This window comes from Pseudonaja textilis, chromosome 6 (assembly GCF_049901715.1).
Source record: "Pseudonaja textilis isolate UNSWEBS1 chromosome 6, rPseTex1.2, whole genome shotgun sequence".
Taxonomy (NCBI): domain Eukaryota; kingdom Metazoa; phylum Chordata; class Lepidosauria; order Squamata; family Elapidae; genus Pseudonaja; species Pseudonaja textilis.
In genome coordinates this window covers 6,278,608-6,301,888 of record NC_141995.1, presented here as the reverse complement: position 1 = coordinate 6,301,888, position 23,281 = coordinate 6,278,608, and the positions used below count along the sequence as shown (strand labels likewise).

At 52.4% G+C, this 23,281-nt stretch overlaps 2 protein-coding genes across 2 annotated transcripts; one reads left to right on the top strand and one right to left on the bottom strand.

Annotated features, from left to right (window-relative positions):
• The first annotated feature begins 400 nt into the window (after nucleotides 1–400).
• Nucleotides 401–11,874, top strand: LOC113447158 (retinol dehydrogenase 11-like). Its single transcript, XM_087935743.1, has 6 exons — nucleotides 401–665; nucleotides 3,106–3,345; nucleotides 3,981–4,070; nucleotides 7,793–7,984; nucleotides 9,468–9,574; nucleotides 11,342–11,874. The coding sequence occupies exons 1-6, from the start codon at nucleotides 509–511 to the stop codon at nucleotides 11,633–11,635; spliced, it is 1,080 nt and encodes a 359-aa protein (XP_087791869.1). The 5' UTR covers nucleotides 401–508; the 3' UTR covers nucleotides 11,636–11,874.
• Nucleotides 11,875–15,055: 3,181 nt separating this feature from the next.
• Nucleotides 15,056–22,050, bottom strand: LOC113453492 (uncharacterized). Its single transcript, XM_087935742.1, has 4 exons — nucleotides 21,696–22,050; nucleotides 21,184–21,336; nucleotides 20,134–20,300; nucleotides 15,056–16,421 (listed from the first exon to the last, which is right to left on the bottom strand). Exons 2-4 carry the CDS (start codon nucleotides 21,332–21,334, stop codon nucleotides 15,135–15,137), a joined length of 1,605 nt encoding a protein of 534 aa, XP_087791868.1. The 5' UTR covers nucleotides 21,335–21,336; nucleotides 21,696–22,050; the 3' UTR covers nucleotides 15,056–15,134.
• Nucleotides 22,051–23,281: the final 1,231 nt, after the last annotated feature.

Below are 23,281 nucleotides of genomic sequence, written 5' to 3'. Positions count from 1 at the left end.
GATGTTGTAGGATCACAAGATAACCTGGGGGGAGGGGGGTACACAGAATGGAGGTCGCCCAGCCCTGATTTGACACGTCTCTCTAGGACTCTGTGAGCCAACCTGGGCTTCTCTGCCCTCACTTGCCTTTCTCCAAGGAGCTGGTCTCCCCTCCAGCTGGCAAAACGGGATAAATGCTACCTTTGCTACACAACACACCTTACTTCCTTAGGAGGCCTCCTCCTCCTCTTCCTCCTCCTCCTTCTCTTCCTCCTCTTCTTCCTCCTCCTCTTCCTCTTCCTCAGCTGACCTCTCCTGGCCTGTCCCGTTGGCCTTCCCAAAGTCCTATAGCATGGCTTCAGTCCAAGAAATGGGAAGGCCATTTGTTGAAAGTGGACTCTGCCCAGAGAACACTGGCTGACCTTTGGGGAGCGTTCCTCTGTCTGAATGCCAGACCGGCTCTTTCTTTCATTCGGGCCTCCGGCCGAGCAGTCCTCTTCCAGAGCTGCTCCAGAAAAGACTGCCTGCGATGGAGGCGGCCGCTCTCTTCTGCCACCCGCTCTGGTTCATCTGCTCCTTGGCCCTCCTGGCGCTGCTGTGGGTCCAAAGGAGGAAGAGCTGGAGGCCGGACGCTTGTCCCGTAGACCTGACCGGCAAGACGGCCATTGTCACCGGAGCCAGCAGCGGTGAGTCTGAGCCTCTTGAGCCACATCGGCTCAGGCCTTAGCGGATGCGTTTCCACAATCCCGGTGCGTTTGGGTTTCGGGCCTTTTGCTTGGTGATGCAGCACATGGCACAAAGCCTTCAAATGTGGTCGGTGTTTCTAAAGGAATCCAGAAAAGGGACGGTCTGGTTTGGTGTTTCTGGCCACGTTGCCTGGCGGACCTGGGAGGAAAGAGGCTCCCTTACCTCTGTCCGAGGGAAGAAGGGCCATCCCCGAGGCCGGCAACCCCAAATATTCCTGGGGGGGCAACAGTCTTGATGTTGGTGTTGTGTGTGTGTGTGTGTGTGTGTGTGTGTGTGTGTGTGCAGTTGTGGGATCTTCATCCCTGGAGGCTTTCAAGAAGAGGCTGGACTACGGTCTGTCAGAAATGGTGTAGGGTCTCCTGCTTGGGTGGGGTGGGGTTGGACTAGATGACCTACAGGGTCCCTTCTAACTCTATTCATCTATAAGTAAGTGAAGTAAGGCCGGCCAGTTCGGTCAGCCAGGCTGCTAAAGAATGGCTGCTGTCGAGGGTGGCTGAGGGCAGGTGGGGACCCCTGTCTTTTGGGAGGGTAGAGAGGACGTTCCAATGCCAGCCAGGATGGCGGCCCAAGAAGCCACTGGGGCGAAGGAGACCCCGCAGAAAGGGTCCAGTCCCGGCTCCCAAAGGCTCAGCAGGGACTCCTTCTGAGCCTTTGGGAGCCGGGACTGAACCCTTTCTGTCCCCAAGGTGGGCTGGAGCAGGGAAATGGCAGAGGGAGAAAACTTCGGCCTTACCTTGTTTGATCATCACACTTTCCCTCCCTCCCTGTTTAGAGCCAGCTGGTGGAGGGAGGGGCCGGGCCTTGTCTTCCTGCTGCCCACGAAAAGGCAAAGGGCACCTGGGGGAGGCGGGGGGGGGGAACCTTGTGCCAGGAAAGTCACCTTTTCCTCCCTCTGGGAATGGCCCCTTCCTTTCAGACCATTGCCCCCCCCCACCCACCCACTTATGGGTGGTGTGCCAGGAGTTGCACCCCGGGGACCGAGACGCGGTTCATTCCATTTTCTCAGAATGACGATGAACTGTATATACATTATTGCTCTCTGATATTTAATAAGGCTCCCAGTTTAGGACGCTTCTCGGTCATAAATTGATTGTAAGTTATGGAAGTCTCCAGGCTTTGGGGGAGGGGCCGGGGTGGGTGGGTGGGGATGCCAGCCTGTTTGTCTCCCTCAGAGGAGGGTTTTCCTTTGGGTCACCCGATGCCAGCTCCGCCCCCCCGGTCACCCGCCATTGGCCCGTCCTGAACGGTTGATGGTTTTTCTCTCTCTTGGAGGAAAATTGGGAAGTCCACCCGGCCATCTTTGCTTGCAGCCTCCCTGCCCACTGGGAGATAAGGGCAGCCAAAGTGGCAGCCGCTGCCTGATGAAGAGCAGGGAGCCCTGGGGAGGGCAGCCCCGGCCAATGCAGGGCTCTCACGGAGGGCATTTAATCGAGTCCCCTGGACCCGACCCTCCCCCCATTCAGAGCTCACACTCAGGTGCCCAGTGGCCACCTGCTGGAGGAGAATCCTTCAGTCCCCCAGCCCCCTGCAACCCCCTTTCCCCTCCCCTCCTGCCTCAAGAGGCCTTTTCCCATCATAGGAATGCGCCCATCATGTCTCCTGGGGCCCCTTTTGGCCTTGATGAGGGGTGGCCCTGCTGCAGCTGACTGCAGGGGACTGGCAAGGGAGCACCACTGTTGGGACGGTTCCCAACCCAGTTTGTGCCACCTGGTTTGAACGTGCTTAGTGTGCAAGGCAGGGGTGGGATTCTACCGGTTCACACCTATTCGGTAGAACCGGTTGTTAACATTCTAAGCAGAACTGTTTGTTAGAAGAAATTACTGGGCTAATCCTGTAAGGAAGACAGGAAGGAAACATTCTGGTGTTGCTTACAGAAACTGCCTCTCCATTAACCCTTATTACATTTTTGGAAGGACTAGACTTCCTGTCTCAGGAATGTCTCTGGAGTTTTTTTCCCCCCTCCTTTGCTGGTACTTTGCTTGTGTGGAGTGACCATTCAAAGTTACAATGGCACTGAAAAAAGAGGCTTATGACCATTTTTCATACTTACGACTGTTGCAGCATCCCCACAGTCATGAGAGGCCAGGCGAGGAGATGCATGCCTCAATATGAGTGATATTGAGTTGGCCACGCCCAGCCAATAACATGACCACCAAACCATTCCCACCAACTAAGCCATACCCACAGAACCGGTTGTTAAAAAAATTGAATCCCAACCCAGGTGCAAGGCCCGTGGCGGAGACAAAGTTGGCGCTGCAGTTCTCCAACTTTACAGCACGCAGCTCAATCCTTGGCGGCCTTTCTGGCGGCCTCAGGATCCATGGCCCCATGGATGGGTGGGTGGGGGGTGGGCAGGTGCTTGATGCCCGTCCTTTGCAGGAATTGGCAAGGCTGTCGCTCTCGACTTGGCACGCCGGAACGCCCGCACAATCCTTGCCTGCCGCTGCAGGGAGAAAGGCCAGGCTGCGGTGGAGGAGATCCGCAGAGCCACGGGGAACCCCCAGGTGCAGCTCGGTCTGCTGGATGTCAGCTCCATGGCCTCCATCCGTGCCTTCGCCAAGAGGTTCCTCGAGAAAGGGAGCCAGCTGCACATCCTGGTGAACAATGCAGGTGTCTCAGGTAATGGGCACCAGGCAGCTATGCCCTGTTTGCCTGGGTCAGAGACGAGCAGGCCAGAGATGCAGAAGCGTCACCCCTAAGGACCCAAGTGTCAACTCATAAAGTATTTCTATGGTCTTTTTAGAGTTGCCAACAGAAAGGGAGGGGGGGGAGCAGTGCGGCCGCTTGCAAAACCGAAACTGCAGTCCATAAATGTTTTCAAAGATAGTAACTAGGTGACTGAAGTTTCTGCCACGCAAAATTCTAACTGGAGAGCGTGATTGATGACTTTTGGCTATGGAGGTGTCCCATTGGAGAATATGGATTACGATACACCCAGGGGGTGGGGGAAAAGCAGGGTCAAGGGTGACAGTGAATGAAGTGTCTCAGAGTTGGCTACACCCAGGCAATGCCGGACAGTTTAGTTCCCAATAAATTCTTTTGAAGTTTTGGAAGTTTAGCTCGAGACTTATGATTTAAATGGGGTTAAGTGCTGGAATGCTGAGAGCTAGCCGACTCTTGAGACACCACTCACCTGACACCAAGGCTGAGAAAGAGGCAGACCCTTCCCCAAGACGGGTGGCTCCTTCCAAGAGCCCAGAGACCCAATCCCAAAACCTCTTCAGCTGCCTTCCTCCATCCTCTCTCCTGTCTAGGCCTGCCATTTGCTGTGACGGCTGAGGGCTTGGAGCTCACATTTGCCACCAACGTCTCGGGGGCCTTCCTCCTCACCCACTTGCTTCTTGGTAAGGACCAGCTTCTCCTGCACGCAACCGGAAGGTTGTTGATACCTCGACTTCCCCCGTCACCTGAAACCCTCTACATCAGAGGTCTCCAAACTTGGCAACTTTAAGACTTGTGGACTTCAACTCCCAGAATTCTCCAGCCAGCATAGCTTACTCTCTTGCAATCCCTTTTTCTGCAACCTCTCTACTTTGGGAGGTTAAGAGAAAAAAGAAACAGACATGGCTGGCTGGAGAATTCTGGGAGTTGAAGTCCACAAGTGTTAAAAGTTGCCAAGTTTGGGGAGCCCTGCTCTAAATCCTCTCTCAGTGCCAGATATTGAGGGGGGTCAGCCCGTTCTAAAGAGGGGAATCCCTCCCAAATTGCCTCCAGTTCTGATGGTGCCACTTCCAGGAGAGATCGGGGAGTTGCCAAGATGTGAAGGAAACGCACACGGGCACAAGATGCCCCCCTAGCTCCTTTCTGAGAGGGAGCGAAGCAGCTGGTGGGTAAGCCAAAAAGAAGTCGATTCCTTTGGAACCAGAAGGACAGAAGGCCAATGTTGAGGATAATTAGGAAAGGAAATCGAAAGACTCCCACCGTCCACTCTGCACAGCCAGGCAGTAGCTCTGATCTACCTGGGCGGACCTGGAAAAAGCACTTGGACAAATGACCGGAAATCAGGATGGGCTGCGCAGCAGGAAATGCAGCCCCAAAGAAGGGGGCAGCGAATTCTTCTGCCCTGATGCCCTCCATCATTCAGGCCGCCCTTGAAAACCACCTGGAAGTTAAAACAGGTCCGAAGCTAGCCACATGCTGAGCGCTGGCCGCCGCTGGCTTACCACCTATAATGCCCCTCTTGTGGCAGGTACGCTGGCTTCCGGTTTTCTTCCAGGGGCAATTCAAGGTCCTGCTCATTACCTTTGCGGGATTTGTTGTCTAGTTTAAAATGATTGCGAGCCAAAACCTAAGAAGATAGGCTCAAGATCTAGATGGATCTTGACAGACTAGAACATTAGGCCCTATCTAACAAAATGAAATTCAGTATAGAGAAAAGTAAAGTCCGACTCTTAGGCAAGAAAACCAAAAGGACACATATAGATTGGGTGAAACCAGGCTTAATAGCAGGAGCTGTGAGAGGGATCTTGGAGTCTTAGTGGACAACCAGCTAAATATGAGCCAACAGTGTGCGGCGGCAGCCAAAAAAGCCAATGCAATCCTAAGTTGCATTAACAGAGGGATACAATCAAGATCAAGGGAGATACTAATGCTACTCTCTAAAGCCTTAGTAAGGCCACACCTAGAGTACTGCATCCAGTTTTGTTCACCACATTATTAAAAAGATGTTGAAACTTGAGAAAAAGTACAGAGAAGAGCAACCAGGATGATTAGGGGACTGGAGGCTAAAACATACCATGAACAGTTGCAGGAACTGGGCTTGGCTAGTCTAGTAAAGAGAAGGACCAGGGGAGACATGATAGTGGTCTTCCAATATTTGAGGGGCTGCCCCAGGGAGGAAGGGGTCAAGCTATTTTCTAAAGTGCTTGTAGGCCAGACAAGGAATAATGGATGGAAGCTGAACAAGGAGAGATTTAACTGGAAATAAGGAGAAACTTTCTGACAGTAAGAGCAATCAATCCATGGAACAGAAATTGCATTCGGAAGTTATGGGAGCGTCATCACTTGAGACCTTCAAGAAGAGATTGGACTGCCATTTTGTCAGAAATGGTGTAGGGTCTTCCGCTTGGGTGGGGGGGTTGGACTAGATGACCGATAAGATCCCTTCCAACTCTGATTATCTGTTATCTGTTTACCTATAAAACAATGGGAATTTTATTTACTACTTTGCAAAGAGGGTGTATCACGTTCACACCCGTAGAGTGGACGCACCTTAAGCCATCAATATACTTTCTGTATATTCCCTATATCACCTTCACAAAGTTTGCCTCCCTTTTCCTCATTGGTTGAGTACTCGGCCGTCACAATCTATCTGAGGCACCTAAAATGGATACATTTTCCCCTGCCCTTTATTTACAACTTATGTCTAATAACTATTCAGTTTCTGAAGTTTCTCTCTAGTTGCCGGGCAAATTCCAGCCCAAACCAGTTTTTGAGTGTAGCGAGGGCCTCTCACCTCTGCCTCTGGGTGCAGCTTTGAGCTCAAGCAACATTTATGAGATTAGATAAATGCACAGTGTTTCCTTTTCAAGGATTAGTATGTCCTGCTACAATTTCTATTTTAAAAACAAACTCCTTTCTCCTTTCCCGCACCTTTAAAGTCCTACAGAGTGGAGACCAGGCAGGCTGCAGGTCAAAGCACCCTGGGTGGTTGAGAATCTCCAAGGGCATCTCTCATGGCTCATAAAAAAAAGGAAAACTACAATAACCCCAGTAATGAAATTGGCCCAAAACTAACAACAAGAAAATGGCAATAGAGACCATTGGAACTAATCCAGGAGAGAAGCAACTTGGAATTAAGGGGGAAACTTCCTTAACCGTGAGGACAATTAACTGGTGGGTCCGTTTTGCCACCAGAAGTTGTGGGTGCTTCAACACTGGAGGTTTTTAAGAAGCGACTGGACAGCCAAACTTGTCTGAAATGGCATAGGTTCTCCTGCTTCAGCAGGGGGCTGGACTAGAAGACCTCCAAGGTCCCTTCCAGCTCATTGAACCTCTCCTGGAGGACCTCTGCCCATCCCACCAGAGTAGATAGGAGGGTGGCCATGCGCCAGGCCCCTTGTCATCCTCTGTCTCCTGGGAAGCCGGCCCTTTGCCCTGACAGCCCCTGCCCTCCACAACACCCTCCCTCTTAGGATCTTGACAGCCCTCACCCCCCCAACCTTCTGCCCCTCCAGGAGCACTTCGGACTGGCTCTTCCCTCAGGCATTGGGACATGGGGAGATCAAGGCGGGACGGTGGGGGTTGCCCTAGAGAAGAGAGGCTGGGCGACCAGTTTCTTCCGTTACTGGTTTTATTGTCGCTTTTACCCTTCCGCGCTGTTTTACTGGTTGTAAGCTGCACAGGTTGCTTTGAAGAGAAGCAGCTACAGGATACCAACTGTTTTAAATAGATCAGCAAAGAAAGAACTGAATAAACGGTGGGACCTCAAAGGAGACCTAACTGCCAGCCATTATTTAGGGCCACGGTGCAACTATCATTGCAGGGTTGGGCTGCTGGGGGTTCGCCAGGGTTCAGGGGAGCCCCTAGATAAGATTCTGTAAAGTTCGGAGAAACCTCACCCCCCAAAAAATCTCACTCCTGGCTGGCCCTGCCCACCCCTTCCCGCTCCTCCCAGGAGACACCCACACAGCCTGTTTTGGATGCAGGTAAGTGCAGGCCGCGCATGGAGGTTCAGGAAGGCCGGAAATGGGCCCGTTTCCGGCTTTCAGAGAGCCTCTGGAGCCCGGAGAGGGTAAAAATGCCCCCCCCCCCCCGCCATGGTGCAGAAGTCTGACTAGGCCACGCCCACCATGGCCAAACACACCCAGAACTGGGCAGAGAACCCGCTGCTAAAAAAAAAATTTAAGCCCCGCCCCCTTGAAAACATGGGTACCAAGAGGATGAATCCAGGAATGAGGAGAGACTTCAACTGGGCCGGCCTTTGGTGTCAAGAAATAGACAGGGAGAGAGAGAGAGAGGAGGGGAGGGAGATGCTGGTGGGAAGGGGAGGCTGTGGGTGGGCTCCCCGCTGCTGGTGGGAGCTCCCCCAGAGGGTTTTGGTTCCCCTCACTGCTCCTCCGTGCAGGCACCATGGTGGCCTCTGCTCCGGCGCGCATCGTGAACGTGTCTTCCTTCCGGCACTTCTGTGTCAGGAAGGTGGACTTGAAGTTGCTGACCGGGGAGGAGCGGACCAAGAACGCCAGCCAGGCCTACGACTGCACCAAGCTCATGAACGTCATCTTCACCACGGAGCTGGCCCGGAGGCTGCAGGGCACCGGTAAGCATATGGCTGCCTGTGGGGTCCAGAGGTGGTATTCAGCCAGTTCTGACCAGTTCTGGAGAACCGGAAGTGGGAATTTTGAGTAGTTCGGAGAACCAGCCAATGCCACCTCTGACTGGCCCCGCCAACCCCATCTCTCCTCTGCCTCCCATTGACTCCCAGCTGATCGGCTGGGTCTCCTTTTGTTGCCCTGCACAGGAGAACGGAGCTGGAAAGCAGGTTAGTGGGATGGGGAGGGAAGGGGGATTTTGTAGTATCCTTTCCCTGCCACACCCACCAAGCCACGCCCACCAAGCCACGCCCACAAAACTGGTAGTAAAAAATATTGAATCCCACCACTGGTGGGGTCCCCGTTGCTACGCAAAATCACAGAACGAGAAGTTGCAAACATAAGAAAGTTAGGGCAGAAATTACACCTGTGTGCAGTTTAGATCAGTGGTGGCAAACCTTTTCCGGCTCCCGTGCTGATAATTGTGCGCACGCTCGTGTGCTTGCGCTCGTGTGCCCAGAAGGCAATGCATGCTGCCCCACCGTGCACATGTGCGCGCAATCCCCTTGCCACGCACCGCATATCTGCGCATGCGTGCACGATCCCCCTGCAGTGCATCGCAATCTGCGCATGCACGCACAATCCCCTTCCTGCACATCTGCGCATGCGCACACAATCCCCTTCCTGCACATCTGCGCACGCGCACACAATCCCCTTGCTGCACATCTGCACATGCACACAGAATCCCCTTCCTGCACATCTGCACATGCACGCACAATCCCCTTCCTGCACATCTGCACATGCGCACACAATCCCCTTCCTGCACATCTGCGCACGCGCACACAATCCCCTTGCTGCACACTGTGAGTCTGTGCATGCATGTGCAATTCCCCCGCCACCCGCCATGTATCTGGGGATGCCCGGGCAATCACCCCTCCATGTGCCGCACATCTGTGCATGCACGTACGACCCACAGCGTGCGCTGCGCATCTCTGCACATGCACACATGTCTCTCAGGTCCCCCCCACGCATGCGTGCCAGATACCCAACAATCAGCTGTCGGGTGGTGGCAGCACATGCAACATGTGCAGTGGGGCTCTTCTGGGCAAGCTCTCACGTGCCGGGGGAAATGGCTCTGTGTGCTACTTTTGGCAGGCATGCCATAGGTTCGCCATCACGGGTTTAGGTCCAGCCCGTTCCCTCTGCTTCCCCAGTGCTCTTTCTAAGTTCTAAGTTCTCCTGGCTCTTCTCCAGGCTCTGTCATGTCCTGGTGGTCTTTGGGAGTGGTGTGAGCCCCTTCTCAGAGTCTGTGACCTGAGGGGGGGGAACTCCAAGCAGGGCTCCCCGCCCACCAGAGAGGGGCTGGGGCCATTTTAGTATCAGGTGCTCCCAGCAGAGGCCCTGCCCGATGGCTCTTGCCCCTCTTGGGGGCTGGATGAGCGACAGACTCCTCTCGCTGGGATTCACTCAGGCAGGGCATCTCCTTCACAGGCGTGTCGGCCAACGTGCTTAGCCCAGGCATCGTCCGGACGGAGATCCTGCGCCACTACGGTCGGGCCAGCCGCATGCTCTACTGGCTCTGCAGCCCCTTCATGAGGGTGAGTCGGGCTGTCAGGCAGCAGCAGATCTTGCTGTGAGGAACTGGGGTGGGGGAGGTTTTGGGAATTGCTCGGGGCTGGGTGGGAGTTGGGGGGGGGGAATTGGAGCTCCTTGCAGCACAGGTGAGAGCTCTCTGACGGCTGTTCAGGTAGCCTGCTCAACGGGGCCCCGGAGGCAGGGCTGGGCTGCTGGCGGGTTCGCAGGGGTTCAGGAGAGCCCCTAGCTAAGATTCTGTGCAGTTCAGAGAACCACCAAATCCCATTCCTGGATGGCCCAACCTACCCCTCCCCTCCCAGAAGTCGCCACGTGGCCCGTTTTGGATGCCAGGTAAGTGCAAGGTGCGCGCAGAGGCTTGGGAAGGGTGAAAAACGGGCCTCCCAGAAGTTTGTAAAGAATAGAATAAAGTAGAGTAGAGTAGAGTAGAGTAGAGGAGAATAGAATAGATATTGGAAGGAATAGAATAGAATAGAATAGAATAGAATAGAATAGAACAGAGTAGAATAGAATAGATATTGGAAGGAATAGAATAGAATAGAATAGAATAGAATAGAATAGAATAGAACAGAACAGAACAGAATAGATATTGGAAGGAATAGAATAGAATAGAATAGAATAGAACAGAATAGAACAGAATAGAATAGAATAGATATTGGAAGGAATAGAATAGAATAGAATAGAATAGAATAGAATAGAATAGAATAGAATAGAATAGAATTCTTTATTGGCCAAGTGTGACTGACACACAAGGAATTCGTTTTGGTGTAAATGCTCTCAATATATATAAAAGAAAAGATACGTTTGTCCAGGGTCAAGAATCATCACGTACAACAATAATAGTCATAGGGTACAATAAGCAATCAAATACCCTGTTTCTCCAACAATACGGCCTCCCCCAATAGGAAGTCCCAGCATGTTTTATAGGCATGAAATGAAATTAAGCGCCTCCCCCCAAATTAAGGCCTATATCAAAACATGAGAAATGGGGGGGAATGGTGGAGGGGGGCTTGCCGTTAGGAAGTACTTTTGTTGCACACCCGGATATGGTGCTGTCTGCATTGACCCCAATATGAAGTGCCCCACCAATGCTGAGGTCAACATCCAAACCATCGCTGCCTGCCCGCCCGAAGATGCAAGGGGTAGGGGGGAAATTAAGTCACCCCCGAAAAGACGGCCTAGCTATTTTTTCGGGGCTCAGAAAAACATAAGACCTAGCCTTATTATATGAGAAACACGGTACTAGGAAACAGTCCATATAAATCGTTAGGATACAAGCGACAAAGTTACAGTCCTGCAATCACAAGTGGGAGTGGATGAGTGATAAGGAGTAGTGAGAAGATTAACAGTAATAATAGTGCAGACTTTGTAAATAGTTGGACGGTGCTGAGGGAATTATTTCTTTAGCAGAGTGATGGCTTTCGGGAAGGCCGGAAATGGGCCCGTTTGCAGCTTCCAGAGAGCCCCTGGAGCCCAGGGGAGGCCATTTTTGCCCTCCTGGAGGCTCAGGGAAAGCCTCCGGAGCCCAGGGCGGGCAAAAATGCCCCCTCCCCCTGGCTGTGGTGCAGGAGGCTGACTAGGCCACGCTCACCATGGCCATGCCCACCCAGCAGCCTGGCAGAGAACCCTTTGCTAAAGTTTTTGAAGCCCACCCCTGTCCCGAGGACGGACCCTCGCTCCTCAGGAAGACTTTTGGCAGCTGGGCCCCTTTCTCTACCTCCCCTTCCCCCCACAAAGCTTGCTCTGAGGGGCTCTCCCTGCTTTCTCCCCAGAGCCCCCAAAAGGGAGCCACCAGCACGCTCTACTGCGCCATCTCCCCAGAGGTGGAGGGGATTTCGGGCAAGTATTTTGACAGCAACTGCACTCTGGTGCTGCCTCAAGCCCTCGCGCAGGACCCAGACCTGGGCCAGAGGCTGTGGGAGGCGCTGGAGAAGGCCACGGGCCTCAAGACGGACGGAAGCCAGCAGGCGGTCTCTGGCCCTCTGCCAAGGGGACGTTTGGGGGCTTCTCCCTCTTTTCTGGCTGGGGGAGCAGAAAAGCTGCTGCTCAGCAACGCGGATCTCTGACGCCCTTTCCAAGAACTCTTCTCTGCAAAGTTGCCAAGAACCACGGCCAGGAAAGCAAAATTCACCCTGGATTTTCTCTCATGCTGGACTTTGAAGGACTTTGAGGACTGCCGGGGTGGGGCTGGGTGGGGGGGCTCCAGGGGTCTGTTGGAGTTTGTGGGGCCGGGGTCTGCTTTGGGACTTTCTTTTTCCCAGGCTGTTTGCATGACGGATTAAATTTCTTGGAAAGCTGGCCGGAACCTCTCACCTCACCTGATGGTTTTTCTCTGGAGCTGAGGCTCCTCTCAACTTCCCCCCCTCCCTCTCTCCCTCCCTCCCTCCCTCTCACCAGCAATGCCTTATCGGTCCTTTTTCTCTGCTACCCTGGTTCTGCTGTGGGGTTCTAGCCTTTAAACCATGATTATTCCGGTTACAATAACAGAATAACAGAGTTAGAAGGGACCTTGGAGATCTTCTAGTCCAACCCCCTGCTCAGGCAGGAACCCCTATACCATTTCAGACAAGTGGCTGTCCGATCTCTCCTTGAAAACTTCCAGTGTTGGAGCATTCACAGTTTCTGGAGGCAAGTTGTTCAACCGATTGATTTGTTTAGATGAGGGCAACTTTCATTTGCTCCCTTTCCACACAGCGACTGTTCATCGAAAGTCTAATTTCGAGGGGGGAAGAGTGAATTGTGGATCTTCTTACTGAAATAGAATAACCAAGTTTGTTTCACGCTCTAATTCAGGGGTCCCCAAACTTGGGAACTTGTAGACTTCAACTCCCAGAATTCTCCAGCCAGTTATGCCGGTTGGAGAATTCTGGGAGTTGAAGTCCACTAGTCTTAAAAGTTGCCAAGTTTGGAAACCTCTGCTCTAATTCACAGTGAGAGTCTATGAGCTGCGTGGAAAGCTATTATCCGGTGAAGATCATTTTTATTTCCCTCGTGAGCCCGGTTTGAACCAGTCATTCTGGGTGACTGGATGCCCTCAACATGCCCCATAAATAGCCCCACCTGCTTGGGGATGGGGGGGAGCTCAGCCTTGCAGGGACCAGGCTGAGGGCCATTCTCTGCCTGCAGAGACCCCACTCCCCAGGTGGGTCACTCATCCATGAAGTCCCAGCGGTCACTCAAAGGCGGCTCAAAGTCCTGTCAAGGGTGGACTCCCTTTTGCCTCATCGTGGTGGGGATGAAGCACCGGAAAAGAGACCCAAGGCTGGGACACATGGACTTTGTGGCCTTTGGATAGATACCCAAAGCCAAAGAACAGGGCAGAGAATGGAGGCTCTTGATGGACGCAGCTCCGTGATCGTCACGGCTCTAATGTCCCTTTTTAAAGCAAAGCAAAATGGAGATCAGAGCTTCTTAAAAAAAAAAAAAAAAGATAGGGCCTTAGCAGCAACCCCAAAGCTTTCCTTGGAAAAGTTCCCCCTCTCCAAGGGACAGGTAGCTTTTTCCTAAGCAGAGCACAAGGCCTCTTTGGCCTGAATGCCGTTAATAGTCTCGGGGGGATGGCCAGGGAACTCTGGGAGTTGAAGTCCGCCCTGAGTCCACTGGCAGAGCAGCTCTAATTTCCTTCGGATAAATCTTTTCCAGGCCACGGACAGCATTTCAAAAGATGGCCTGTGGGATTCTCCCCATGAAAGGCAACCCTTCTTTCAGGGTTACTTTGGCTTACGGCTGGAGGTTCCAGAGAAATCTTAAAACTCCTTTGTTGATAAATCCTTCACTGATTATAATTCTTCTGGTGTCACTTCTTTTAATGTTTTTGGGGGCCCAGGAGGCAAATGTCTAAGTTAGCCAGCAACTGCAGTGAAATGCCAAGAGTGAAAACCAAAGCTCCTGCAGTGGTGTAAATAGGTTATTAGGGTCAGAATGGATGAAGTAAATGGGCATAATAAGCCTGGTGGGTTCTCTTCTGCCCCCCTTCTGTCCCCCAGCCTCTTATACCGTGGTCCACGGACTTTGAAAATGCCACAGCTGCCAAGTGCAACTGCATGCAACAGCAGCCTCTTCCAGCTCCAGAGGTGACCAAGAGGATAGCTTGGCAGGTAATCTTCAAGGGCAGACAAGCCTATTCTTATTTTTAAAAACCCACAAGGGCAGGGATCCGACCGAGTGGCAAAGACTCCGGTCCATCTTTTGGAGACCCCCCCAGGTGGGGGAAGAGCCCCCCCCACTTCCTGAGAGAGCGAGCAAGGAAGGGGCGCGTGCCTGGGCGACCAACTCCGTTTCTAGGCAGGGTTTTTCTGCCTGGAAACCCCCTTCTCAGCTGGAAGTCAGTTTTTCCTGGTGCCCTCTCACTCTCCTTTCCAATTCCGAGGAACGGACAGGCTGAGGTCCTTCATAACACACAGTTGTAAAGTTGGACGTTGTCTGCCAGTCATCCATCTTGTTCTTGTGTCGGAAAAAATGGGCGGGCGGGGGGAGATTGAATCTAAGGCTCAATACTTATAAGTTTTAATAAACAAGTCTTCTAAATTTAAGACAGTTAATTCAACACGCTCTCCCTTTCCTTCCCTTAATTTCCCATTTTTTCTTGTCTTCTTTGTATTTTATACAGTAAAATAAAACCTTGACTTAAAAAAAAAAGAATTAATTTAACATTATCTGCAACATTATCCTGCATTATCATTCAGGAAAAAAATCCACCAGGTGCCCGGAATCCATCCCCACATCGCAGGAACACAGGCTGCCCCCCACACCCACCCAGGGCATGTGGGCGGGGGGGGAGGGCTGGAATCAAGGTTTCCCCACATATTGCCAGAATAAAATAAGTTAGGTGGCTTGTAGGTTCTACGGCTTTTCTGTAAATGCTGGATTGCACCACCTCTTAATTTTCAATACGCACAAGAAATTAAACCAATCAGCAAGTTAGCCTTATCATTGAGAGTAGCCTCTGGATGAGATGGGCAAAAACATAAACGCCCTTTTAAATGCTCCTAGTTGTAATTATGAAGTAACCAATAACCTGGAAGTGATGACAAAGAGGGCTTGTAACCTGACCTCTCCCGGTCCTTTGCGTAATAGCTTCGGAACTGTTCCCCAATCGATCTGGTGTCAAGTTGTTGGTTCCCTATTTCCAGTTTAAGCCAGCCTTGGGAGGAACACCTCCATCACCCTCAGGTTGTTCTGTATCCCTCGGCCCACCCACCTGTGGCAACTGGGAACGCTCCCCATTTGCTCTCTGCTCCGTCAGTGAAACCCGCACCCTGCAGAGAGCTCTGCCAATGTGTGAGAACTGCTTCGTCATTTGACTGTGGAGCACCTGCCTACCCAGGTGAGAGGCTGGACTGGAAATGCCTGGCCCTTGACTGGTTTCTAGGAGGGAGGATGTGAAACAGCAACTCCCACCCCCCTCTGACCGCCTCCCGAGTTGCACCCACAGAGGCCCCACCGCCCCGTCTGGGCCCAGGTGTCGACAGAAGCCAGGCAGACTGTGGGAGAGAATACAAACTTTATTAAGAGGGGCTCCAATACTTTGGCCTCAGTATAAACGAAACCGGACTACCTGGGCCTTCACTCCCACTGGATGTGCAGGTCGAGGCCTTCCCGGCTGACTTTCCGGAGAAGCTCGTCATAGTCGCCCCGGTAGATGTCTGGGCATTTGTCCAAGTGGAGGGAATTCAGCTGGTTGTCGGCGGCCAGGAGCAGGTGGATGGTGCTGATGGAGATCTGGCACTGCAGCAGAGAGAGATAACGGAGGTGCACCAGGGCGGCGCCCCGGGGCTCCAGCACTTTCTCGAACACCTCGTCCAGGCAGAAAGGCAGGTAGCACAGCTCCAGACTCTTCAGGCAGGGGGAGTTCTGGAGGACGGACAGGAGGTTTGCTCTCAACCTTGGAATAGGCTGGGAAGGTGCGGAAGTGTGCAAATGGCAAAGGTTCAAGGTAAACTCGACAAGGTGGGAGAACCTGGGGGGGGTCAAAACAGCATCCTGCTCCAGGGTGGGGCTTCCCTGGCCCCTCAGGGACAGGAAGATGCTGGCACTGAATTTATGGAGGTTTGGGCAGTGATTGAGCACCATGTGGAAAGACAACTCATCCCTGATGTAGAAGCCGTCGACGGAGAGGGACTGCATCTGGGCGCCGAGGATGGCCGCCACCGGCAGAAGCTCTGCCAGATTCCGGGGCCTGCTGCAGTCCAAGGTCAGGTCGGTGAGGGTGTGCCAGGTGTAGAAGGCGGGGCTCAAGGCAGAGCCGTCATCCAGGAGGACGATGGCTTTGGTTAAGTGTGGGCACACGGCACAAACCGTGGGCAAGAAAGTTTCCTCCACCTCCAGGAGCTCCTTGAGGGGCAACGTGAGCCTGGAGCCGGCCTGGTCTGCACGCATGGCCATCCTGCGCCGGGCTAGCTCCTCCAGGGAGGGAAAGCGGGGGTCGATCTGGGCCGCCGCGAACTGCTGCCCGAGGATTTCCTGCAGAGCCTCAGAAACAAACTCGTTTTCTAAGAACCGGAGGCTGGGAAGGGCCAGCAGAACAAAGACCAGGGCCCAGACCAGGTCCCGGCTTTTGCCACTGGGCTCCAAACCGTCAACTGAAAGCACCTGCAGGCCCTGGCAAGAGAAGGAGCCGGCCGTGACGTCGTAAACCAGGTGGAAAAGGGAGTCTGCAGACAGCCGTTTGCAGTCGGAGATGTTCAGCTCGCAGAGGTGGCGGCAGGTGGAGCCCACGGCCGACAAGACCTGAGTGTTGCACTGGGTGTCCGACAGGTCCAGCTTCTTGAGGGAAGGCAAGCTTTGTATCAGGTCGACCAGAGCGTTGCTGGGGATCCGGCTGCAGCGCTGGAGATACAGCAGGGACAGGTTCTGTCCCAGGGAGGAAAAACGAAAAGTGGGCAGGTCAGCAAGGAAATGCGGCTCTCGGTGTGCACACCCTGGGCTCATCGTGTGGAGCAGCCCCACTTGGCCTCCCCGCCTGTCTCGACTTTCAGGCAGACATCTTAATTCTCCTGGGACACTTGATTCTTAACTTTTACTGCTGTACCTGTTCCCTGATTTTAATTTGGGTGCCCTTAACAGATTTTAACATTTTAAATAACTTTAAAATTAAAGGTTTCAAAATTATGTCACTAACCTTTTTAATGTTTTAAATTTAACTTGTTAAGAGGCTGCTTTAAAATGTTTTTTTTTTTATACTAGCTGTAGGCAGCTCTGGAAAATCTGTTTTGAAAGATAAGTATGTAAAACCTTAAGTCAGGGACGGGGAATGATGGCCCTTTTGGAATTTGTGGACTTCTAAGTCCCAGAATTCCTGAGCCAGTCAACTCCTAAGTCCTAAAGGGGCCACAGTTCCCCACCTTTGCCTTATATAAACCATAAGCCTATTTTGCCTTCCATGAAGCCTTTCCCTGAGGCCTTTTCCATCGGTGTTTTCAGAGGCCGCAGCCTGAACTAGGTTACGGCAGGGCAGAACTTTTCATGGTGCAGTGGCCTTGGGATCCTATCTGGCCACAAGGGAATTAGATCGCAACCACAATGTGGCCGCATCTGAAAAACTGCTTCTCTTTCCCAGAAATAACCTTGAAGCCCCTTGAGTGACAGAGGCAGGGGCAGATCTCAGAGCTCCTGGCCCCATCCTGCTTGGATCTCAAGGTGAGAGTTGGCTGGCTCAGGGCTCCCCCTTTCTCCGTTCCCTCCCCGATCAGGTTATAATCTTAGATGCCGGGAGGTTGTATGTTGGTATTTTCACATTTTAATCCTCCGTACGGTGCCAAGAGTGGCCAGGGTCGATGTTGGGATATAAAGCATATATATCAAAAAATAAACCCTGAGTGCCGTTCTGCAGCGCTTCAGGGCAGGCAGGGATCTGCGACTGTGCACGGTTTCTGCCTGTGTTCTCTGCCCGAGTGCCCTGAGCCACCCGGCTTCAGGGTCAGCCACCTCCAAAGAAGGTGGAGAAGATAGGGGGGACCTGGCAGGGTCGAGAGATATCGCACCTCTCTTCCCTAGCCAGCAAAACCCCCTTTTCCGAAGGCAGCTGAGCGGCGGTCGGAAATGTCCGCCACATAGAAGTGCTCAGCCGGAAAAAGAAAGTGCAGGAGGAGTTGTGAAGAAGTAAAAGTGTTTTTTACTGACAGGGGAAAAGTAACAGCGAAAGTATCCTGGATTTTAAAAGTTGCCAAAGATACATCGTTTCCAGAGATTTACAAGCGGCGAATGGAAATTTAAAAGGGAAAGTTTTTCTTTCTTTTCACGCTCCTTCCTAACGTGACAGCGAACAGAACCACAAGAGAAATCGGAAAACCCGCATTGGAGGTAATCAAATGCTAAAGGGATCAGGATTTCTGAATATTCAAAAAAAAAAAAAAACCTTTGCTGTAAGTGGGAAGGGAGAGGAAAAAAATTGGAGCAGAATTTGAAAGTAAGGAGGAGATTGGCTAGAACTTCAAAGAGCTATTAAATATTAACAAGACTTCTAAAAGATACATTTTAACTGGAACTTTGTGACTAAACAGTATCCCCAGAAAGAGAAAGGGAAGAAAGAAGAAAGTACTAAAAGAAACAGCATATTTGGATTGTTTGGTGATTTTGGAATTTTTTTGGGAATTACCTTTGATTAAAAGCACTTGGGTGGTTGTTTTGGAAAAACCTTTTCTCTCTACAATCGCATCACTTCTGGATGAATTGAAAACTGAATACCAAAAATACAAAAAAGAAGAACAAGAAGGGAAAGATTCTCTTGGCGCTCTTTTTCAATTTTTAGAAATGGCGGTTTGTACTTATGAAAAGCTGACTGTGCAACAGGGTGATTGGGATAAAGAAGAAGCCATCTTTGATGAACAAGTGATTCTATTTGGGGAAGGAAAGGAGAAAGAGGAAAAGAAAAAGGGGACTTTAAGACTTGAAAAAACAACCCAAAAAGAGAAAAATAAGGTGAAAAATGGATACAATGTTAGAAAACAACAGAAAGGGGGAAAGCAGAAGAAGAAAAGGGAGGTGGAGAGACAAGGGGGTAAAAAGGGCAAGGAGAAGAATAAGCAAGGGAGAATGGAAGGGATGAGAAGCCTCAACGGTGGGGAGCAGGATGTAAAGAAACAAAAAAATTTTAGAGACGATGGGTAAATTTAATTGAAAAAGGGATTCTGTAAAGGTACACTAGATTGTATTCTTATATTTGTATTTAGAAATAGTGTTAGAAAATTGGAAACATGTAATCAAAAATGGGATAAAATATTTAGTGTAATTTAGTGAAATTTTTGTGAGGAAAAAGAAGGTAATGAAATAAATGAGAGAATTGAAGTAGGAGAAATGGGAACATTTTAATGAAATAATGATTTAAAATATGTGATGTGGGGGGGAAATAATTATGGAAAGTATAAGTGTTCCCATAAAAGTATGATATTTAATTGAAAAGTAACGTGTAAAGTATTTAAGATATAAATGAATATTAATATTAATGATTATATCTGTATTGGCATTAATAGCTGTTTTAATTACATCATATACCTATAATTTCCTTTTTCCTTTATAAAAAAACCTTGTGTAATTTTAGAGAATAAAATTGTGAATAAAATAAATGGAATGAAATAAATGAGAAAAGTGAATTAGCAAGGAACGGGAACATTTTAATTACTTAATGTTTTATAAAATATAAGTGAAGTAGGGAGGAATTAACTATGGAAAGTTTATAAGTGTTCCCACAGAAGTATGATACTTATCTGAAAAGTAATGTGTAAAATGTTAAGATTTAAATGAATATTAATGATAGAATTGAATTGGTATGGATTGTTGTTTTAATTATATTATACATTTATAATTTTTTCCTTTTTTAAAAAATATAGTGGGTAATTTTAGAATGTACCAAACAGAATCCCAATGGAAGTCATGTATTATATTAAGTGTTATAAATTTAGGGGAAAGAGTTAAAGGCGTCATACTCCAATCAGAGTACAGGAGAAATTTTGTTTAAAGAGAAAAGATAAATGGATAGCTGGAAATAGAACAAAGAATAATAAGTATTATGATTTGAATTGAGATGAGATAAATAAAATAAAATTAAGAAAGTTAAAAGAGGTGAGAAGTTATATAGAAAATTGAAAGTGGTAATAAGATATGGAGTGGTATATAAAATGAATATGAATTTGAATTTGTGTCTGTACGAAGAGTTGTAACCCGGGATCAAGCAGCTTTCAGAGAAGATGTTCTATGTTTTTATGTTTTGTTTGTTTGTGTATTGTCTTTGAAAATCAATAAAACTGGTTTAAAAAAACAAACCCTCCTTTTATCTTGAATTCTCTTTGCTTGATTTGGCTCAATGATGACAATTATTAGGCATTCAGAGTTCCTAGTGCAGCTGGAAATAAGAACTGAATGTTTCACAGAAGACTGCCATTTTACCCAATTCATTTATTCGGTCCAAGAGGTACCAGAACTAGAAAGGAGGTAGGACCCAGCAAAGAGACGTGCTTGTCCAATAGGGCAGGCCAAAGAGGGAAGCCCGATGGCTGCAGAGCTGCTTGAAAAACCGGGCGATGCCGGCCCAGGGAGCCCCCACCCCACCCACAGCCCCACCGTCCACCTTGCAGCGGCTGGAGATCATCTGAGCCACGTCCTTGGTGACCAGCTGGGAGCATCTGCCCAGATCCAGCTCCGTCAGCTGCGGCACCAGCAACAAGTGAAGAACCGGCCGCGTCACACGCCGCTTGATCCCCATGAAGTCGATCAGCTCCCGGACCAGGCAGCCGGCTAGAAGAGGGGGGGGAGGGTCAGCCCAGGCGGGGCCCAAGAGAGCCGCTCCCCCGCCCGGCCCAAGGAATTCTTAAGGCGGGAGGTAGACCTCCCAGGGCGACGCCCGGCCAGCGGAGGGGCTCGAGGGCCCCCCACTTTGCCCAGCGGTCCAGGGCAGCACCCCAGACTCCCCAGCCCCTCTCTCCCCAGGAACCCCTCTCTCCCCTGTAGCCCCCTTCTGCCTCCCGGGCCCCTCTCCCCATCTGACCCCAGTCCCCCGGAGTCTGCCTTCCCCCCCCTGGAGCCCCCTTCTCCCTCTCTGAGCTCCCCTCCACCCACGAGACCCTCTCCTCCCGATCCCCTCTCTCCCTCCGAGCCTCCCTCTCCTCCCGAGCCCCTCCTCTAAGCCCCTTCCGAGCCCCTCCCCTCAGAGCCCCTCTCCCCTCTAAGCCCCCTCCCCCCAACCCCTCTCCCTCCAGATCCCTCTCCCCTCCGAGCCTCTCCCCTCCAAGCCCCTCTCCCTCCTGATCCCCTCTCCCCTCCGAGCCTCTCCCCTCCAAGCCCCTCTCCTCCTCCGAGTCCCCTCTCCCCACTCTCCCCCTCCGATCCCCTCTCCCCTCCGGATCTCCCCTCCGAGCCCCTCTCCCTCCCGATCCCTCTCCTCCTCCGAGTCCCCTCTCCCCGGAACCTCCTCCCCTCCGATCCCCTCTCTCCTCCGAGTCCCCCTCTCCCCCGGAACCTCCCTCCCCTCCGATCCCCTCTCCTCCGATCCCCCCCTCCAAGCCCCTCTCCCCTCCAAGCCCCTCCCCTACGCGCCCCTCTCCTCCCGATCCCCCCTCCTCCTCCGAGTCCCCCTCTCCCCGGAGCCCCTCTCCTCTCCCCTCTCCCCCAGGCGCCTCACCCAGGTCGTTGAAGGGTCCCAGCAGGTATCGGAATCGCTGCTCGTCCGGGGAGCGCTCGGCGTAGTCCTTGGCCCAGAGCAGCTGCATGTTGGCGGCCACGTTCTCCAGGCAGAGCGCCCGCAGCGGCCGCGCGGCTTTCCTCTTCGGCATCTCTGCAGCCAGAGGGTGTGAGCGATCGGCGAGACGGAGCCGCGATCTCCGCTTCCGCCTTCTCCTCCTCCTCCCCCCGCCCCCTCGGGAACGCCCGCTGCACTGGCGCGCTTCTGGCCGCCAGGGGGCGCCCGCCGGAAGTGCCGCTGCTCCCGCCCTCCCCTGCGCCCTCGAGGGGTCCTCGGCCGGGCTGCCCGCGGTGCCTGAAGAGCGGAGGCCGCAGCCCCGGTACGGATTCTGGGGCCGGCGGCGGAAGGGCAGCCGCTGCCCGGGGGCTTTGCTGAGGCGGCGGATCCCGCGGGAGGAGCAGGAGGAAGAAACGCCGGCGGCGGGTAGGCGAGAGAGGCCCCGGGCGGCCTACCTTGCAAGGCTGCGCGGCCGGAGGGCTTGGCCGAACTCAGGGACCCGACCCTTGCGCGGCCTCTGGGCGGAGGGAGGCGGTCGAGACCCGGAGCGGGGGCGCGCGGCCCAAAGGAGCCGCGTCGCCGCCTGAACCCTCGGGGGCTCCGTCCCGGGAAGCGGCGGCGGGAGGAGCGCCCGGCTGCTGCTCTGCGGCGGCTGCCCTTCTTTCCCGGAGCCCGGCAGGCCCGGCGTCTCCCTTCCCGGCGCCGGGGTTGGGCTAGAGAGCGGCCGCCGCCGCCGCCGGTCCCGGTTGCTGATGGGGCGGGCTGGGCGCGGAGTCCTGGCGGCGGGATCCGTCCGGCTGCTGCGGGAGCGGCTCCTGCGTGGAGAGAGGAGCCGTGAGGGGGCGGGGAGGGTGGGGGCTTCTCCTCTCTCGGCGGCGCCCCTTGCTCTCGCTCCCTGGGGCGGCCTACCTTGCAAGGCTGTCGTGGAGCGGGGTGTGTGTGGAAGCCAAGGGAGAGACGTGGAGGCGCCTTGAGCTTCTGGGAAGCAAAGCTCCTCCACCCACCTCAGGTGCTCGGCGTTGGAGGGGGACCCCGGAGAAGCCCCCCTCCTCCCTCTACCCGGGTTCAGCCCGAGGTGGGGGGGGGACTTGGGGGCTTTCTCCCTCCCATCTCTCCCGCGATGTGGGGACCCCTCAGCTGCCTCCCCTGTAGTTCCTCAACTCTTTCCTTTAAGTGGGGGGGTCCCCAGGGCTTTGGCCTTTTCGGGAACCCCTACTTGTCTCTTGCCCTTTTGACCCGCCAGTCCCCAGTCTGGAACCCAGATGGGCCCCGACAAAGAGGAGCATTCAGTTCCCCTTAATCGGCATCAATATTTATATGCAGCTTTAACTGCCTTGAAGGGTGTGGGGGGGAGCATGAGAGGCTGCGATTGTTCCGGCATCTGATGAAATGGATTGTCCAGTTTTAAGTCAGAGCTGCTGGGAAGCAGGTAAAACAGAAGGATGTTAAAGAGGGCGCTAGGAACAAAATAACCGAGTCGTGGTTATTTCACATTTTCCCTGTTCATTTCTTATTGGGGTCTTTCCCCAATCTGCCATAGTGAGCCTGAGTGCTGGGAATGGTCTCCAGAATTTGACTCGCGGAGGGGTTACTTTCGCTGGGGAAGTTTTATAACCTTACAGCAGGAGCCCCCAAACTTAGCCACTTCAAGACTGGTGGACTTCAACTCCCAGAATTCTCCAGCCAGCATATGTGTTGGAAGTCCACCAATCTTCAAGTGGCCAAGTTTGGGGACCCCTGATCTAGAGAGAGGAGCCCACTGGCCCAAGACATAAAGTCCTGGATCTTGTGGCTAGAAAACTCTTGGTTAACAGTGCAAATGATTATTTCCACAGACCCTGGAACAGGCTGTTAGCTGTAAACTGGGGAGCTGAAAAATATCCTTGGCAACTTAAGATAGCCAAAAAAAATTCCAAGGCTGAGCTCCTGGTGTCAAAAGGTCTACCTCCTCGTCTCTGTCGCAGCCCCTCAAATATTCGAAGAATGCTCTCATGTCACCCTTTGGTCCAAGGGTCCCCAAACTTGGCCACTTTAAGACTGA

Excerpts from the sequence above, each read along its gene's own strand:
- LOC113447158 (XM_087935743.1), top strand. The coding sequence starts at position 509 with ATGGAGGCGGCCGCTCTCTTCTGCCACCCGCTCTGGTTCATCTGCTCC. Across the intron at positions 3,346-3,980 it reads GAACAATGCAGGTGTCTCAG|GCCTGCCATTTGCTGTGACG; the intron begins GTAATGGGCACC and ends TCTCCTGTCTAG. Across the intron at positions 4,071-7,792 it reads CCTCACCCACTTGCTTCTTG|GCACCATGGTGGCCTCTGCT; the intron begins GTAAGGACCAGC and ends TCCTCCGTGCAG.
- LOC113453492 (XM_087935742.1), bottom strand. The coding sequence starts at position 21,334 with ATGCCGAAGAGGAAAGCCGCGCGGCCGCTGCGGGCGCTCTGCCTGGAG. Across the intron at positions 20,301-21,183 it reads GGGACCCTTCAACGACCTGG|CCGGCTGCCTGGTCCGGGAG; the intron begins GTGAGGCGCCTG and ends CCCCTCTTCTAG. Across the intron at positions 16,422-20,133 it reads TGATCTCCAGCCGCTGCAAG|AACCTGTCCCTGCTGTATCT; the intron begins GTGGACGGTGGG and ends TCCCTGGGACAG.